The sequence below is a fragment of the Trichechus manatus genome, unplaced genomic scaffold (genome assembly GCF_000243295.1).
Source record: "Trichechus manatus latirostris isolate Lorelei unplaced genomic scaffold, TriManLat1.0 scaffold00024, whole genome shotgun sequence".
In the NCBI taxonomy this organism is placed as follows: domain Eukaryota; kingdom Metazoa; phylum Chordata; class Mammalia; order Sirenia; family Trichechidae; genus Trichechus; species Trichechus manatus.
In genome coordinates this window covers 1,834,897-1,851,950 of record NW_004443960.1, presented here as the reverse complement: position 1 = coordinate 1,851,950, position 17,054 = coordinate 1,834,897, and the positions used below count along the sequence as shown (strand labels likewise).

At 55.7% G+C, this 17,054-nt stretch overlaps 3 protein-coding genes and 1 pseudogene across 5 annotated transcripts in view; 2 read left to right on the top strand and 2 right to left on the bottom strand.

Moving 5' to 3' along the window:
* Positions 1–102: 102 nt before the first annotated feature.
* Positions 103–11,859, top strand: ECI1 (enoyl-CoA delta isomerase 1). The gene is made up of 6 exons (XM_023728401.1): positions 103–218; positions 8,142–8,269; positions 8,863–9,009; positions 9,734–9,855; positions 9,941–10,119; positions 11,366–11,859. The coding sequence occupies exons 1-6, from the start codon at positions 179–181 to the stop codon at positions 11,530–11,532; spliced, it is 783 nt and encodes a 260-aa protein (XP_023584169.1). The 5' UTR covers positions 103–178; the 3' UTR covers positions 11,533–11,859.
* LOC105756101 (KRR1 small subunit processome component homolog pseudogene) lies at positions 606–2,035 on the top strand (annotated as a pseudogene).
* Positions 11,860–12,889: 1,030 nt separating the features above from the next.
* On the bottom strand, positions 12,890–14,994 carry DNASE1L2 (deoxyribonuclease 1 like 2). The gene is made up of 7 exons (XM_004373398.3): positions 14,811–14,994; positions 14,588–14,676; positions 14,404–14,487; positions 14,223–14,323; positions 13,958–14,070; positions 13,561–13,812; positions 12,890–13,144 (listed from the first exon to the last, which is right to left on the bottom strand). The coding sequence occupies exons 1-7, from the start codon at positions 14,952–14,954 to the stop codon at positions 13,091–13,093; spliced, it is 837 nt and encodes a 278-aa protein (XP_004373455.1). The 5' UTR covers positions 14,955–14,994; the 3' UTR covers positions 12,890–13,090.
* A 1,066-nt stretch (positions 14,995–16,060) lies between these two features.
* Positions 16,061–17,054, bottom strand: part of E4F1 (E4F transcription factor 1) — a 9,902-nt gene continuing 8,908 nt past the window's right edge. Inside the window, exons 12-14 of one of the 3 annotated variants that reach the window (XM_004373180.2) lie at positions 16,856–16,995; positions 16,713–16,775; positions 16,061–16,614 (exon numbers count right to left, since the gene is read on the bottom strand). In XM_004373180.2, the coding sequence (XP_004373237.1) occupies positions 16,261–16,614; positions 16,713–16,775; positions 16,856–16,995 (557 nt within the window). In that variant the 3' untranslated portion in view covers positions 16,061–16,260. The remainder of the gene's footprint in view (positions 16,615–16,712; positions 16,776–16,855; positions 16,996–17,054) is intronic. The other 2 variants (XM_012554599.2, XM_023728392.1) reach the window with 2 other exon arrangements.

Here is a 17,054-nt window from a genome sequence, read left to right as displayed (position 1 = left end):
CGGGGGACATGGCGGGGACGAGGGGCCAAAGTCAGCGTGCAAGGGGGCACGGGGTGGTGAGGAGCGGGGTCTGGGGGTCCTGGGGCTAACCGGCCGTGTGCCGTCCTCAGGGGCCCGGCTCCGGAGCGCGGCGCTCGGAAGGGCGACCACAGGCGGCGGGGAGGGCGCGCGGCGCGCCATGAGCCACCGGGTGCTGGTGGAGGCGGGCCCAGCGGCAGGTAAGGGGGCGAGCGCCCCGGGTTTCAGAGGTTGGTTTGGAGCGATACTGGCAGGTGGCCGGGCACCGATTTCCTGCCTTTAAAGAAAAACCAAACCCGTTGCCGTCGAGACAATTCCGACTCATAGCGACCCTATAGGACAAAGTATAACAGCCCCATAGGGTTTCCAAGGAGGGCCTGGTGGATTTGAACCGCCGACCTTTTGGTTTGCAGCTGTAGCTCTTAACCACGGGCCACCAGGGTTTCCTGCCAAGGGGGATAAAGGTAAAACGTGCATCCTGCCCGGGTGGTAGAACTCACCTGGCGCCAGACCCAGAGCTCTGTTTTCAGGTTAGTTCCCTTGCATTTAAAATTAATGGTCATCACACAGGTGTGATAACTGCTGGCATGGTTGGTTGGTTGGTTTCCCAGTTCATTATGAAGATAAAAATATTTCTGTTTTTAAAGTTTGGGGATGGGGTTAAGATGGCGTCTTCCTCGTTAAATGTACCAGTTTCGTAAGCAGAAAACGGTAACTAAGAACTCCTCACTGTTCCTGATGGTTGGAAAGAACTAGCCTTTTCCAAAGAGGACAATCGGAGAGGCCGCTTGGAGGAGAGCAGTTTTGCAACTTTGTTTCCAAAATATAGAGAGGCTTACCTGAGAGAATGCTGGCCATTGGTGCAGAAAGCCTTGAATGAACATCATGTTAATGCAGCCTTGGACCTGATTGAGGGCAGCGTGACTGTTTGTACAACGAAGAAGACATTTCATCCATATATCATCATTAGGGCCAGAGAGTTAATAAAACTTTTAGCAAGGAGTGTTTCATCTGAGCAGGCAGTACGAATTCTTCAGGATGATGTTGCATGTGACATCATTAAAATAGGTTCTTTAGTACGAAATAAAGATTTGTAAAAAGAAGACAACGGCTTATTCATCCCAAAGGATCTACGTTGAAGGCATTGGAACTGTTAACAAGCTGTTACATTACGGTTCAGGGAAACACGACATCAGCCATTGGACCCTTCGGCGGCTTAAAAGAAGTTTGGAAAGTATTCCTAGATACTATGAAAAATATTCATCCAATATATAACGTTAAAACCTTAATGATTAAACAAGAATTGGCGAAAGATTCTGAATTAAGATCACAAAGTTGGGCAAGATTTTTGCCACAGTTCAAACACAAAAATGTGAACAAACGCAAGGAACCGAAGAAGAAAACTGTTAAGAGAGAATATACACCATTCCCACCACCACAGCCAGAAAGTCAGATTGATAAAGAATTGGCTAGTGGCGAATACTTTTTGAAGGCAAGTCAGAAGAAGCGACAGAAAATGGAAGCAATAAAGGCTAAACAAGCGGAAGCTCAGTAAGAGGCAAGAGGAAAGAGAGAAAGCTTTTATTCCACCTAAAGAAAAACCAGTTGTGAAACCCAAGGAAGCTTCTGTTGAAACTCAGATTGATGTGGCTGCCATCAAAGAAAAGATTAAGAAAGCAAAGAATAAGAAACTGGGAACACTTACAGCTGAGGAACTTAAGCTTAAGGTGGAAGCAAATGAAAAGAAAAAGAAGAAAAAGTAACATATACACACATACACACACCAAAAAAAAAAAACCCAAGCCTGAACTAGAATTTATCAAGCTGTCTCCTTTGGTAAAGGATTTTGAGGTATACTGGGCATTAGTTGCCTTATCTACGAGAAGGGATACTTTAATCATTTTTTTCTTCTGAGTTTCTTTGTTTCTAAAACAGTTCTTTATAAATAAATTATTGTATTAAAGAAAAGTTTGGGAATGGGACCCTTTAGACTATTAAATTGAAAATAGAAAATAATTGGACATAGTTTGGAATAAAATGGTTTCAGTTTTCTGACTCTAATGTGGCACAGAGCCCATGGTGTTTTATCCATCAGCGGCAGAGGCCACAGAGGAGGAAGCCCTGTTAACCTCACCGCCTCATCAGAACAGATCTTCAAACTTTTAAGTCTTAAAACTGGACAGTTGAAGATAAACTGCTTGTTGAAGATAAACTGCTTTCCCCAGCCGGGAGGACTCTAGAACTGGCCCTGAGGAGATGCTTCCCCAGGTCTCCCAGCTCTGGGGCTCAGCCTTTCAAGATAGGGGCCCTGCTGTGGGCTGGTGGGGGTCGCCATACTCCTCAAACAGGGCTGCAGCCTCAGCCTTCCTCTAACATCCCCTGTCCCGCCCCACACCACACGTGGCTTCCACACTGCTATCAGACTGCTTCCCCACCCCACCAAGTCCCAATTCGCTGACTGTCATGGCTCGATACTGTTAGTTGCTGTCTGGTTGGCCTGTGTGTTGTCCGGTGGAAACCCCAGGTTCTACTCAGCGAGATTCGTCTCAGCCAGTAAACGAGAGACTGAGGTGGAAGAGTGGGGAAAGGTACCTTTATTTTGTTGTGCAAGGAAAGGAACAGTCAGGGCTGCTGCTGCCAAGACTGCTCAGCGAGAGCAAAGGGAAATGTTACTTTTAAGGGATGTACAAATTAGAAATTCATACAAGTTACATCAGCAACATTTTTAATCATACTACGCAAGCACAGTGGGGTTTACATATAACTTCATGCATCGCATGTTCAGAAAATGGCGGTTAAACTCCACCCAGAGGCAGAGAAGTTACTATGTATGAGGTCTAAAAGGTTATCCTAATGTCAGCATGGCACCTAAACTGGTTTCCACCAATTTCCTCTAGTTTTGGGCAGCGTTTAAGGAGAGTTGAGCCAGGAATTTAATGTAAAGCTATAGGGCATGCCAAATGAAAAACCCGTTGCTGTCGAGTCGATTCTGATTCATAGGGACCCTCTAAGACAGAGTAGAACTGCCCCATGGAGTTTCCAAGGAGCGGCTGGTGGATTCAAACTGCAGACTGTTTGGTTAGCAGCCAAGCTCTTAACTACTGTGCCACCAAGGTTCCATGGTGTGCCAAGCAAAGGAACCAGGATTTTAATGTAAAGTTACGGGGCGTGCCAAGCAAGCTGCGTGAGGCAGTAGAATTTTCCTCAGCCTGGAGACTATTGTCTTACATGTACAGTAGAGCAAAACATTGCCTAGTCTTGCACCATCTTTGTGATCGTTGGCATGCTCGGGTCCATTGGTGCAGCCACTGTATTTTGAGTGCCTTCCAACCTAAGGACTCACTTTCCAGCACTCTGTCGGACAGTATTTTGTTTTGATCCATAGGGTTTTCATAGGCTAATTTTCAGAAGTAGATCTCCAGGTCCTTCTTCCTAGTTTGTCTTAGTCTGGAAGCTCCACTGAAACGTGTCCGCCATGGGTAACCTTGTTGGTGTTTTGAAATACTGGTGACACAGCTTCCAGTACTACAGTAACGCACTAGCCACCACAGTACATCAGATAGACAGGTGAGTGGCTCGTCAGTGGCTTAGTGCGGTAGAAAGTAGAGTTTGGGGTCAGAAAACCGGGCCTACTAGTTCTGTCCCTAAAAAAACCAAACCAAACCAGTTGCTGTGGAGACAATTCCAGCTCATGGTGATCCCATGTGTGTCAGAGTAGAACTGTGCTCTGTAGGGTGGTTCTGTCCCTACTCCCTGAGAAAAGTTCTATGTTGTGAAATGGAAATGCTAAGATCCAGTTAGCATCTTAAAGCATCTGGAGGCTGGGATGATGACAGTAAATGAAGTGCCTTAAAAATGATTTTATTAAAGTGCCGTCATTAAGCTGATTTTAGATTCAGCTCGACACCCCATTCATGAAGCATCTATTTGGTGCCCACCGGCCACTCACCTCATGGTGTCCAGCTTCATCCAGATTCCTTTGAGGTGACTCATGCTGACTGCTGGCCTCCTTACCTTTCCCCCAGTGATTTCTGGACTTTGCCCCAGGAGGCTCCTCTATGCCCAGAATAATAAAGGAACAGTGTCCACCAGACTTCAGGTACATTACTGAAACTTCCTCTCTGTCTTTGTCATCTAGTGCTGCTATAACAGAAATACCACAGGAGGATGGCTTTAACAAAGAGAAGTTTATTCTCTCACGGTCTAGTAGGGTAGAAGTCCGAATTCGGGATGCCAGCTCCAGGGGAAGGCTTTCTCTCTCTGTAGCCTCTGGAGGAAGGTCCTTGTCATCAATCTTCCCTTGGTCTAGGAGCTTCTCCGCACAGGAATCCCGAGTCCAAAGGACGTGCTCTGCTCACAGCGCTGCTTTCTTGGTGGTATGATGTCCCCATGTCTCTCTGCTCGCTTCTCTCTTTATATCTCAAAAGAGATTGGTTTAAAACAAAATCTAATCTTGTAGATTGAGTCCTGCTTCATCAGCGTAACTGCCACTAATCCCATCCCATTAACATCATAGAGATAGGATTTACAATACACAGGAAAATCACATCAGATGACAAAGTGGTGGACAGTCACGCAACACTGGGAATCATGGCCTAGCCAAACTGATGCACATATTTTTGGGGGACACGATTCAATCTATGACACCCTCTAAATGCAGTTAGGGGATCTCGTTTCTGGAAGTTTTGATTGTTCGTTTCTTACACGTAACGGTATATACACCCAGCCAGTTAATCACGGCCTCTTCCTGATAAGTGAGAGGTTCCAAAAGAGTCCACTGGCCTTCAAGACTCCGTCCTCATTCCTGGGGAGTGGTTTGCGCTGATCACCCAGAGGCTTCCGAGGTCATCAGGGACGTGCTTGTTAAACAAATGGTGGTGTCTCTGAAGCCCTTGGGTTCTGCCCTTGGGACAGAAAGCCAGAACAGGTGACTTGAGCCAGCAGCTGCTATGTCCCTGAGGGCTGGCCCTGTCCCTCCTGTTTTTCCCGTGCTGGCCACTTGGGGGCACTCTGCTGCTGGCAGAATGAATGACAGACCTAGAGGAGCTTCTAAGAATATTTGGCCTCGATATTTTTAACTTCTGTCCTTAAACAGGTGTCCCTGGGTGGTGCAAATGGTTAACGCACTCACTCCTACCGAAAGGTTGGAGGTTCGAGTCCAACCAGAGGCGCCTCAGAAGAAAGCCCTGGTGATCTACTGAGAAATCAGCCACTGAAACCCTGCGGAGCACAGTTCTACTCTGACACACATGGGGTCACCATGAGTCAGAATCGACTCCACAGCAACCGGCTTTTACTGTTTTATCCTTCGATGAGCGTACACCTGAGCACCCCAGGCTGCGCCCATTAGAGCTTCTCCTTGCACATCTGGTCCTTGGACGTTAGTCACAGCACAACCCCAAAACACAAGTCTTTACTCAACCCTCAAGTGAAGAAGCTGAGGCCACTTCCTTCTCCCACAATGACAGAGGACATGCTGCCTGAGAAAAAAGAACAGCAGAGAGGAATTCAGCACACCGATGAAATACAACATCCAACAGACTCAAGGAGAAGCTGGTGACATCTTGAAGGAAAAACAACTATAACAAAGTCCACTAACCATCTTTTCCGAAGAGGTCAGACCCTAATGGACCACAACTACCACGGCCTCCACCAGACTGAGTCCAGTACAACTAGGTGGTGCCCGGCTACCACCACTGACTGCTCTCACAGGGATCACAACAGAGGGTCCCGGACAGAGCTGGAGAAAAATGTACAACAAAATTCTAACTCACAAAAAAAGACCAGACTTACTGGCCTGACAGAGACTGGAGAAACCCCGAGAGTATGGCCCCTGGACACCCTTTTAGCTCAGTAATGAAGTCACTCCTGAGGTTCACCCTTCAGCCAAAGATTAGACAGGCCCATAAAACAAAACCAGACTAAAGGGGCACACCAGCCCAGGGACAAGGACTAGAAGGCAGGAGGGGACAGGAAAGCTGGTAATAGGGAACCCAAGGTGGAGAAGGGAGAGTGTTGACATGTGGGGTTGGTAACCAATGTCACAAAACAATATGTGTACTAATTGTTTAATGAGAAGCTAGTTTGTTCTGTAAACCTTCATCAATAACAAAACAATAACAAAAATACAAGAGGTCAGACCCCAGATTCGGGGGACACAACCTTTGCTGGTGTCCCCTCCATGTGGGGCAGAGGACAAAGAGATGCTCAACCTTTGCCCAGAACGGAATGACAGGGCTGACGGCATTAAATCAGGTTGTAGGGTTGATTTTAATTTTGATGACAACTTGTCTGTCTGTAGAGGTTGTGTTTTCCTCTGAGGCTGAACAGGTTTCAGTGGGGCTTCCAGACTGAGACAGGCTAGGAAGAAAGGCCTGGTGATCTACTTTCGAAAATGAGCCCATGAAAACCCTTTGGATCACAACGGTCTGATCCACAGCTGATCATGCGGGTGGCACAGGACCAGGCAGCACTTCATTCCATTGGGCATGGGGTTCCTATGAGTTGGGGGCCGACTCAACGGTCTCCGGAGACGGGTTGCATCCTCTTCGGGATTTGTTTTTTGTGCTCAGGGGCCTTGTCCTCTCCAAGCTTTTCTGTCTTTATACTGTGGTTCTCGACGGATTTGAGGGAGAAAAACCTTGAGCGGGATACAGAGGGGAACGAGTCTATCCCTTTAGGATCCAAATTCATTTTTATCCCTTCCTGTCTCAACAAAAGCTTAATGGAGTCTATGCACTGCCCTGCTCTGTGGGGAGGAAAGAAAACCTTCTGGATCCCTCTCTCTGCTGGAGGCTGCCGGGCCCCATGGAGCTGAGCAGAGAGTTCCGGCTATTACCTTCGTTGTCAACATGCTGGGTTCAGAGACAGAGTCTCTGTGTAAACATGACAGTTAGCATTCACCAACAGGCATCTGACAACTTTCTCCTTTTAAAAAAAATCCAAAAATGCTACAGAGTGAAAAAACCAAAACGCGCTGCCATGCAGTCTATTCCAACTCCTAGTGACCCGCAGGACAGAGCAGAACTGCCCCACAGGGTCTCCAAGGCTGTAATCTTTACAGAAGCAGACTGCCACATCTTTCTCCCACAGAGTGGCTGGTGGGTTCAAACCACTGGCCTTTCGGTTACCAGCCGAGCACCTTACCCACTGCGCCACGGGGGTGGGCAAATCTGGCCCACCTCCTATTTTTGTAAATAAAGTTTTATTGACAGACAGCCATGCTTGTTCACACATCATCTATTATCGCTTTTGCACACTACAGCGGCAGAGATGAGTAGTTGTGACAGCAATTGTATAGCCTGTGAAGCTGAAAATATTTACTCCCTGACCCTTTACAGAAAATGCTTGCCAGGCCCTAGGGTAGAAGGTCTGCAGAGGGTAAGGGGGCTGTCACATGGGCATTTTGACGACATGACTTCCCCTTTGGGCAGTTTAACTGGACTGCATCACAGACATCCAGACACCCGTGCAATTTAAGACAACACTTTTAAAGTGGATGGGGGACCATTGGCAGCTTTAGGATCTTATTTGCAATTAATATTTTTATGATCATCTTGTTCTCGTTTGTTTTAAACGTTTTCGTCACTGGAAAGAAACCCAAACGTAGTATATTTACACAACAGGGTATTTATTCAGCCATAAAAGGAGAAGGAAGCTCCGACTCATGCGACCACATGGAGGAACCTTGAAAACATTATGCCCAGAGAAATCAGCCAGACACGAAAGGACAAATACTGTGTGATTCAACGTACACGAAGTGTTGAGAGTTGGGAAATCTAGAGAGAAAAAAAGCAGGGGCTGGGGGAGGGGAGGTGGGGAGCGGCTACTTAATGGGCACAGGGTCTCCTTTTGGGCTGTTAAACATTTTGGAGCTAGAGCGAGGTGGTGGCTATAAGACATTGTAAACACACTAAATGCCATTGAATTGTTCACTTTAAAATGGTTAGTTTGATGTTACGTGAACTTCACCTCAGTTTCTAAATGAATACTCAGCCATGTGGCTCCCCCATGGACGTGGGGCTCCCCCCGGTGGCCGTGGGGCTCCCCTCCCCATGGCAGTGCTGACAGCGGCACTTTCCCATTGCTGAATTTGGCGTGTCTCGTCTGCACTTTCCTATTAGGGGTCGCTGTGCTGAAATTCAGGAATCCTCCCGTGAACGCCCTCAGCCTGGAGATGCTGATGGAGCTGGTCATCAGCCTGGAGAAGCTGGAGAACGACAAGGCTGTCCGCGGCATTGTCATCACAGCCGTATGCGCACCTAACGTCTGGGGGACCCGGGGGACCCCAAGTGTAATGCCATCACTCAGGCCAGGTCCACACGCAGAGGTGTCAACACTAAGAGTGAGGCAGGGCCTGCTGTTGGCACAGGTGGACGGTCGGGCAGACGCACTGTGGGCCCCAGCCCAGGCCTGTGCAGCCAGGAGACTATTCCCTAGACGGCCCCCCTCCTCCCCACTGACGCCATTGGTCTCAATTCAGGGGAGGGGCCGTGACTGGGCTTTCCCATGTGACTGCCTGGGGCCACTTCCCCCAGTCTGTGTGCTCGCCAGATACCCAGAACTCCATGCACACGTGACCAGCGCCCTCAGTCCTGCCTGCCGGCACCTCTTCTGTCCTAGTTGGTCCCGCCCTTCCCCCCAGTAGCCTTGCTGGGACTGGCTCATCCGCAGAGCACGTATGCCTTCCTGACCCTTCTCCGGACTGTGCTCACACCTGTGCAGGGCCCAGGGCACAGCCAGCCCCTCCTTCCACGCTGTGTCCCGCAGCACCATCTCCCACCGGCACAGGGCCTGTGGCTCGCCTGGCCCTTTGAGGGTAAATCATGTCCCCTACCCCCCAAGGAAAACCCTGGCATCTTCTTGGCCGGCCTGGACCTGACAGAAATGTGCGGGCGGAACCCAGCCCACTATGCCAAGTACTGGGAGGCTGTGCAGGAGCTGTGGCTGCGGCTCTACCAGTCCAGCAAGGTGCTGGTGGCTGCCATCAACGTGAGTGTCAGGGCACAGCCATGCCCAGGAGGGCAGGGGGCAGTCAGGGAGACCCCCAGACATAAGTCATGGGTAAACGTTCCATGACAGACCACCGTGGCGAAAGCAGGCTGCCTGAGGGGCGACTGGCTCACTGGGGCGGGGGCGAGGCTGGCCTGGCAGAGGGCAGCGCGGGAAGGAGGGGGCCATGTTTTGGAAATATCTCTGTGGCCTTCCCTGGGAAGGGGAGGCCCAGGGACTGGAGGCCAGGGTGATCCCCAGAGGGTGTGAGGACATCTGGGAGGAGGGGACTTAGGGCGTGTGGCACAGGCAGGATGCAGCGGCCTGGAGACCAGGAGCCACCGACATCGACTTCTGGTCTCAGTCTGGGGCAGCGGGTGCAAGAGACAAGGACAAGGCGAGCTGAGGTCCCGGGGCCTGTGGAGGGGCTGGGCGCAGGCATGGCTGTGGCCACAGCGGGCAGGACGTGAAAGGCTCCCTCAGCTCTTTAGCATCCAGACTGAAGCTCCAGAGTGAAAGTGATCGCTCCGCTAAGTTAGGGGTTACAGAAAGCATAGTTTTCTGTCCCTGCGGCCGGCAGCCTTGCACACTTGAGACAGTGTGGGTGCAGCCCCCTGGGGCGGCTGAGGGCTCACGCCCCTGCGGCCGGTGCTGGGCGCCCCGGGGGCCCCACCTGGAGCAGGGTTGCACCCCCAGTGCGTGGTGGTCTCGCTTGCTCCTGCAGGGAGCCTGCCCCGCAGGAGGCTGTCTGGCTTCCCTGACCTGTGACTACCGAGTCATGGCTGACAACCCCAAGTACACCATCGGGCTGAACGAGACCCAGCTGGGCATCATCGCCCCCTTCTGGTGAGACCGGGGCCATGGGACCATGGGCTTGTCCCCAGTAACCAGCCCTGCCCAGGGTCCCACGCAAGTGGTGTCCGCCTTCCAGGTTCAAGGACACACTGGTGAACACGGTTGGGCACCGCGCCGCGGAGCAGGCCCTGCAGCTGGGAACGCTGTTCCCGCCCGCCAAGGCCCTCCAGGTGGGCATAGTGGACCAGGTGGTTCCGGAGGAGCAGTTGCAGAGCGCAGCCCTGTCCGTCATGGCCCAGTGGCTGGCCATCCCAGGTGAAGCACACAGGGGAGGGCTCCGGGCACAGATGGTGGGGGGGCCCTCCTCCCACGCCACCATGACTGCCTAGGGAGACCAGGAAGTCCGCAGGCAGAAAGTCACTGTGAATGGCCAGGACTGCTCATAACAGCAGAGGGCTGGGCACAGCTGGGAGCCCCTGGGTGGTGCAAACAGTTAGCTGCTTGCCTACTAACCAAAAGGTTGGAGGTTCGAATTCACCCAGAGGTGCCTCAGAAGAAAGGCTTGGTGATCTACTTCTGAAACATCAGCCACAGAAAACCCTGACACACGTGGGGTTGCCATGAGTCAAAGTCAACTCAGCAGCAACTGATTGGAGGCCGGGCAGTGGTGGGTCCGTGGTAGAACTCTCGCCTGCTATGCGGGAGACATTATGTGCAGGCACCATCCGTCAGGGGAGGAGGCTTGTGTGTTGCTGGGATGCTGAACAGGCTTCAGCAGCCTCCAGACTAAGATGGACTAGGAAGAAAGGCCTGGCAATCTACTTCTGAAAAATCAGCCATTGGAAACCCTATGGAGCACAGTTCTATTCTGACACACGAGTTGGAATGGACCCACCAGCAGCTGGTGGTGGTGGAAACAGCTGCTTGTCTGTTTACAGAGACAAGGCCAGTTAAGTAGATTATGATACACTCCAGGGATCAGCAGACTTTTTCTGCAAAGAGCCAGGGAGAATTTTGGCTTTGAGGGGGCATATGGTCTCTGTCCGTAGTAGCTCGAAAACAGCCGTAGAAAATATGTAAATGGATAGGCGTGGTGGTACGCCAATAAAACTTGGACACTGAAATGCGAATTTCATATAATTCCCACATATGACAAAATATTCTGATTTTGATTTTTTTCCTCAACCATTTAAAAATGGAAAAGCCACTGCAGACCGTACAAAACGAGGTGGCCGGCCGGTCTGCCGGCTCCTGTACAGATGAGTGGCTGAACACCGGACACCTACTAATTATGTTGTCGAAGTACGTTTCCTGACAGGCAGGATGTTCTGGGTAATAACAGCCAGTGCAGAGAACAGGTTCGGAAGGCACTCCCTACAGCAGCATCCTGCCTGTTGAGAAGGAGTCAGCGGGCTGCCGGAAACAGGTGGTTTCCATGGTCCCCTTGGTGATCCGTGTCTTCTGAGTTTTCTACCTGAGTTTGTGTGTGAGCTCTTGGGAAGGTGGAGCACGAGGCCGCCGCCCCCGGAGGCAGGTTTTCACACAGCCTCACTGTCTGTAGATCATGCTCGGCAGCTGACAAAGACTATGATGCGGAAGCCGACCGTGGACCAGCTGGTGAAGCAGAGGGAGGCCGACATCCAGAGCTTTGTCGGCCTCATCTCACAAGACTCCATCCAGAGGGCCCTGCAGACCTACCTACAGAAGCTCAGACAGAAGAAAGGTTAAGGGTGTGGCCGCCCCAGTGGGGTCTTAGCCAGAGGCACTCCTCCACGGGCCCTCTGGCTCCAGATGGCTTTCAACAAGGTATATTTCCGTGTAAACGGCACTTGAGTTTGTTTTGCTGATCGTCTTCCTGGAAGGCCCTGTTCTCTGTCGCCCAGTGTCCTGAGGCCCCCACCACCCCCAAAAGTGCCTTTTCTGCCTGGCAGGGTGGTGAAGGATGGTGACACCCCAACCTGGCTGTGATGCCCCAACCTGGGAATTATGGGGGGCAGGCGGGGCCCTGAGCACTCCCCCCAAAGCAGAATCGTGAATAAAGTTCTTGGGGTACCCCTCCCAGACCTCTGGGCTGCCTGCTTGCTGGTGTTGGAGGCCAGGTGGCCATGGGCCCTGGTGATCCACGTGGGACTCCCCCAGCCCTCCCCCAACCAAAGCTCCTGGCTGCCGCTTTTGGTCATTTGGATGGAGCGTGTGCACAGGGACCCAGGGAAATTTAGGGACACAGAGGTAACGAGAAGCATCTCTTGTTGTAAAGGGTTCTATGCCGAGTATTCAAGGTCTTATTGTAGGAAACTTTTGCAAGAAAAGAACTTATCCAAACCCTTGAAACAAATATTTTTCCTCCCATACGATTCAAGCCAGTCCCCAAATCCTGCTTCTGAAACGATTCTTTGGTCGCCAAAGATGAGATGCTTCACAAACCAGGAACACACCTCCTGTATCCCACCGAAGGGCGAGTGGTTCACCCAGGGACTGAGGCCACCCTCCTGTGCCTGGCTAGTCCCTCCCAGCCCAGGACCCCTGGGGACAGACTACACAGGACAGCAGCGTGGAAGGGGGTGAGGGGTGCAACCCGCCTGTCTGGGCTGGGAGGGGAGTCCAGCCCCACTGACCCCAGGGCTCCCTGAATACCCCAGGGCACCCAGCCAGCTGGGGGCATAGTGGCAGCATCCGTGGCCTCTCCCTTCTGTGTTGGGTGGGGCAGGGCCCCTGACAGGGACAGGGACGGGTGCCTGAGACAGGCCTGGTGACTGTGAGCACTGAGCCCACCGGCCTGCCCACCTCACACTACAGTACAGGGTCTTGGAGGCAGTTACAGTTTGCACAAAGAACGGGGGGCACCCCCAGACAGGCTACCATCTGGAGCCAGCGTGGTCTGGGGGTGGCCATTCCCAGCAGGACATGACATAGGCAGACCAGGCTGTCCCTGTCCCCTAAGGGGGCTAGGACCACAGACCCACCTGGCTGCCAGGCTGAGCCACAAACGCAGAAGGGTCGAGTCCTAAGAAAGGACGCGGAGGCTGGGAGCGGCGTGTTTGTACCACACTGAGAGCAGCGTTTATTGCGTGTGCACACTGGGCTGTGTGGGGGACTCTTCACAACAGTCCTGAGGTAGCGTCACGTCCCATTTTACAAATGGGGAAACTGAGGCTCCAGGTGCCTCGTAACGTGTCCATGGCCACTTGTCCAGAAGAGTGGGTGCTGGCACCCAGGCCTAGCTGGCCCTGCCCTGTGGACTCGCTGGTGGCCGCAGTCTGCAGGCCTCGGGCCAGGCCTCGGGCGGTCAGCTGGACTTGAGGGTCACCTCCACAGGAAAGTGGTCACTGATGGTCAGAGCCTGGACGGATGCAGGGTGGGGAGAGCCTCAGGGGCCTGGGGGGCAGCATTCCCACCCCACCACTGCATTTGTGGGGAAGGGTCTTTTGATCAAGCAAGCCACCCGTAGACACCCTGCTTGCTGGTGGTGCTGCCAGCGGTGGGCCCCCACGTGGGGGAGATGCAGAGACTCAGCAGCCAGAAGCCCACCTTCCCAGAATATTCTCAGCTGGGACTGAACCTCTGTAAACCTTGGAGCAGGCAGGAGTGCCCCAGGCGCCAGGGCAAACCCTCTGCAAGGAAGCTGAGGTTGGACACTGGCCAGACCAGCCCTGGGTGCAGGGAGCCGGCCTCACCTGCCTGTGCCCGGGTAGCCCCAGAACCCCAGGACCGGGCGCCCCACCACCCCCCCACCCCTCCCGCCGCCCCAGCACTTACCTGACCCTGGTCCAGGCCGAATTCCCCCTGGAAGTCGTCCACAGCGGCCGACTGCGGCTTCAGGCTCCTCCGCAGCCGCGCGCCGCAGGCCACGATGCGGTCGTAGGCGCAGTCCGAGTTGCCCACCGTGGTGTCGACACTGTCTGGGATGAGCCACTTGAAGATCTCGCTGCTGCGCAGACGGATGGAGGCCCAGTCCTGCGCCCGCACGTAGCTGCAGTCGGCGTTGAAGTCGCCCAGGAACAGGATGTCCTGCGGGAGCGCGGAGCCTGTCAGGGTCCTCCAACGAGCCGCCCTCCCTCCGAGCGGTCGCGGAACTCCACACCTCCGACTGGCCAGACGCTCAGGCCGCGCCTGCCCGGGACCCCAGACTGGACGGGCCGGGGCGGGGGCTTACATCGGTGCCCCACTTGTCGATCACGTCCAGGTACACGTCGTAGAGAGCGTCGATCTCCGCCACCGCGTCGTGCGGCGCCGCGTGCAGTGGGACCAGCACGAACTCCTCGGCAGCTGCAGGCAGCGTCGGAGGGGCGGTCAGACGCCGGGGCGGGGTCTGCGAGGAGGGGTGGGGCCGGCAGGGGAGGGAAGGGTCTACCGGGAGAGGCGGGGCCGGCAGGGAGCCGAGGCGCTTGCCGGGAGGGGAGCGGCGGGGTCGGCCTCACCTGAGCCGGGGGCTGAGAATTTGACCACGAAAGGCTCGCGGCTGAAGGCGTCCTCCGGGTCCGGGTAGTGATACGTATCCACGACAACCACCGCGTCGTCCCTGGGGCAGAGGACGGTGGGAGCACTGGGGTGGCCCCATTTGGCCCCACGCGCTCCCTCCCCGCGGCCCCGCTCCCTCACCTGTACACGAACAGGTACATTTCTTTGTAGTGGTCGCGACCCAGGGGCTCGCTGCTCACGAAGCTGTACTTGTGCTCGGACACGCTGCGGAGACACCGGCCAGGCAGGCCCGGGGTCAAGGCACCGGGCCGACGCCTGGGGACCCGACTAGGGGGGTCGCGACGCGGGGCCCCGCCCGCCGCACCTGTTGATCTGCTCCATAAGCGCGGACACGGCGCTCAGGTCCAGGTCTCGAACCTCCTGCACCAGCATGATGTCATAGCCAGCCAGGATCTGGGGGAGGGGCCGGCAGGGCGTGTCACGCGCGGCAGGTTCCTCGGAAGGGCTTCCCCCTGCTCCCCCCACCCCCACCCAGCGGGCCTGGCTGCGACCCCGCTCATCGCCCTGCCCTAGTTCCCCGGCCTCACCTGCGCGATGACTCTGCCGCGGGCCGGGTCCGACACCTTGCGGTCGCCGAAGCTTTGGATGTTGAAGGCTCCGATGCGCAGCTCCGCGGCCCCGGCGACCCCCAGCGCCCAGAGCGCGGCCAGCAGGGCCCGGGGCCCGCCCATGGAGCGGAGCGGGCGGACTGGAAGGAGCAGACAGGTCCGGTGAGCGCGACAGCAGCCGCACACACCGACCCACGCTCCTGCCCAGGGTGGGGGACACGGGGACCCGGACTAGCCTGCCGACCCGATGCTGGCCCGCGCAAAGGCGCGTCCTCCACCTGCGCTCTCGCTGGCTCCCCAGGGTGATGCGCTGCGCCCTCGGTCCATGGCCATCCTCCCACTCTGAGGGGAAACCGAGGCCCGAAGAGAGGCACCCCGTTCTCGCCCAGCCCCAGCTCCAGCCCGGCCCGACACTCACCTGGGATGTAAATGGGGCTGTGCCAAAGGCTCGGGGTCTGGATCCGACTAGGGGTCCGTGATCCAGGCTGATGGCGGGTCTGTCACACTGGAGGAACCGCGCAGGCTCCGGTCCTGCAGTAGCTCTGGCACAGGGCCCCGGGGGCTACTTGATGCCCTGGCCCAGGGAGGGGCCAGGCTGCGCTAGGTCCCGCCCCCTTGGCAGAGCTGGGCGCCAGAGCTCCTGGTTCCCATTTTCACGGAGACCCCGAGGGCAAGGAGTCAAAAGATCTCAGCCAGGCCTGTCTGAGGACCAAGGAACAGGAAGGCCCTGCCAGCCCCCAGGGGCGGTGTCAGGACTCAGGGAGAAGGATCAGCCACGCCCACCACCGGGCATTGCCTTGTCCTCCGCCTCCCCACCCCAGCAACTAGGTCACCTAGAATCTGCTTCCTTGAACTGCATTCCCCCCGGGGAAACTAAGGCAGAAACAGGAGAGGCCAGCCCCCTTCCTGGCCCCCTCCTTCCAGCTGCTCCTCCTACTCCGTCCTCACCTGGGGCGGGCGGAAAGCCGAACTGAGCTCTCTGGGACCTGCTCAGCCCACCCTGCAGGCTCTGGGGGTCTGGGCTCAGGCCCAGCCCCACCAAAGGCTGGGGTTGGCAGCTGGGGAGCAGCACCCCTACACCCACCTCAGGAGGCCTCAGAACCCTGGGAGGGCAGGGCAGGCAGGAAGATGCTTGTCAGGATGCCAGCACACCCACACGCTACTGCCAGGCGGGCTGGATTCCTGGGCGGGGAGGCTGGCACGCGAGGCTGCGAGCTGGCTCTGGGCAGGCAAGTGTGGCAGGTGGGGAACCTGCCAGGGCGGTGGCTGACACCCCGGGGACACCACTGCCTCAACATTCACAAGCTGTGGGTTTTTCATGTTTTATTGTAAAGCAACAAAAACTGTATTTACACCCCGACATCCTCCTGGACGCCCGGCCGCTGTGCCGTCCCCTCTGCACCCGGGCCCCGCCCAGCTGGCGGCCCTGCTACACGATGACCGTCTGCACCTCGATCTGGCCCTCTGGCGAGGCGATGACCAGCTCGCCCGCGTGCTCCAGGATCTCGATGTCCTCTGACGACACCATGGTCACGGTGGCCTGCTCAGCGCCATGGGCGCCTGCCCGAGCCGTCAGCACAGTGCCCTCACTGATGGCCGAGGCCAGCGTCATGGCCACCTGCTCCGTCAGGCTCTCAGGGGTGGCGATGGTGATGGTGTCGGCAGCGGCCTCGGCGCCCAGCCCAGCCTGCTGGTCCACGGTCATGTTCTGTACGATGATCTGGTGCCCTGCGCCAGCCTGGTGCACGATCTGCTGCACCACCTTCATGATGTGGCTGTCCACCTGCGGGCAGGTGCGGGCAGGTGGGCGCGGGGCGGGCGCTCAGCCCCGGGCCTCGCCAGGGAGCGGGTGCCCCTCCTCACCCTCAGCCAGCCCCTCACCTCCGTCTGGGTGCCCTCAATGATCTCCGTGGCTTCACTGGTCTCTGCGTCATCCGCGGTGGCCTGAGCACAGGGGCGGAGGTCAGTGCTGGCTGCCCTTGAACCCACCGTGGCTCCTCCTGTCCCACCTGTCCCACCCTCACCTCAATGATGTACTCCTGGGTGTCCGCCACCATCGACGAGAACTCCACCAAAACGGTGTGCGGGTCCTCGGCCAGGACAGCGGCTGCAGCCGCGGGGCTCTCCGACACCAGCACTTCCTCCACCTCCAGCATGCAGCCCCCTGCCGGCGGGGGCAGCGCAGTCAGGGCCCAGCTGCTCCGGCCCCGCCCCGGCCCCGCC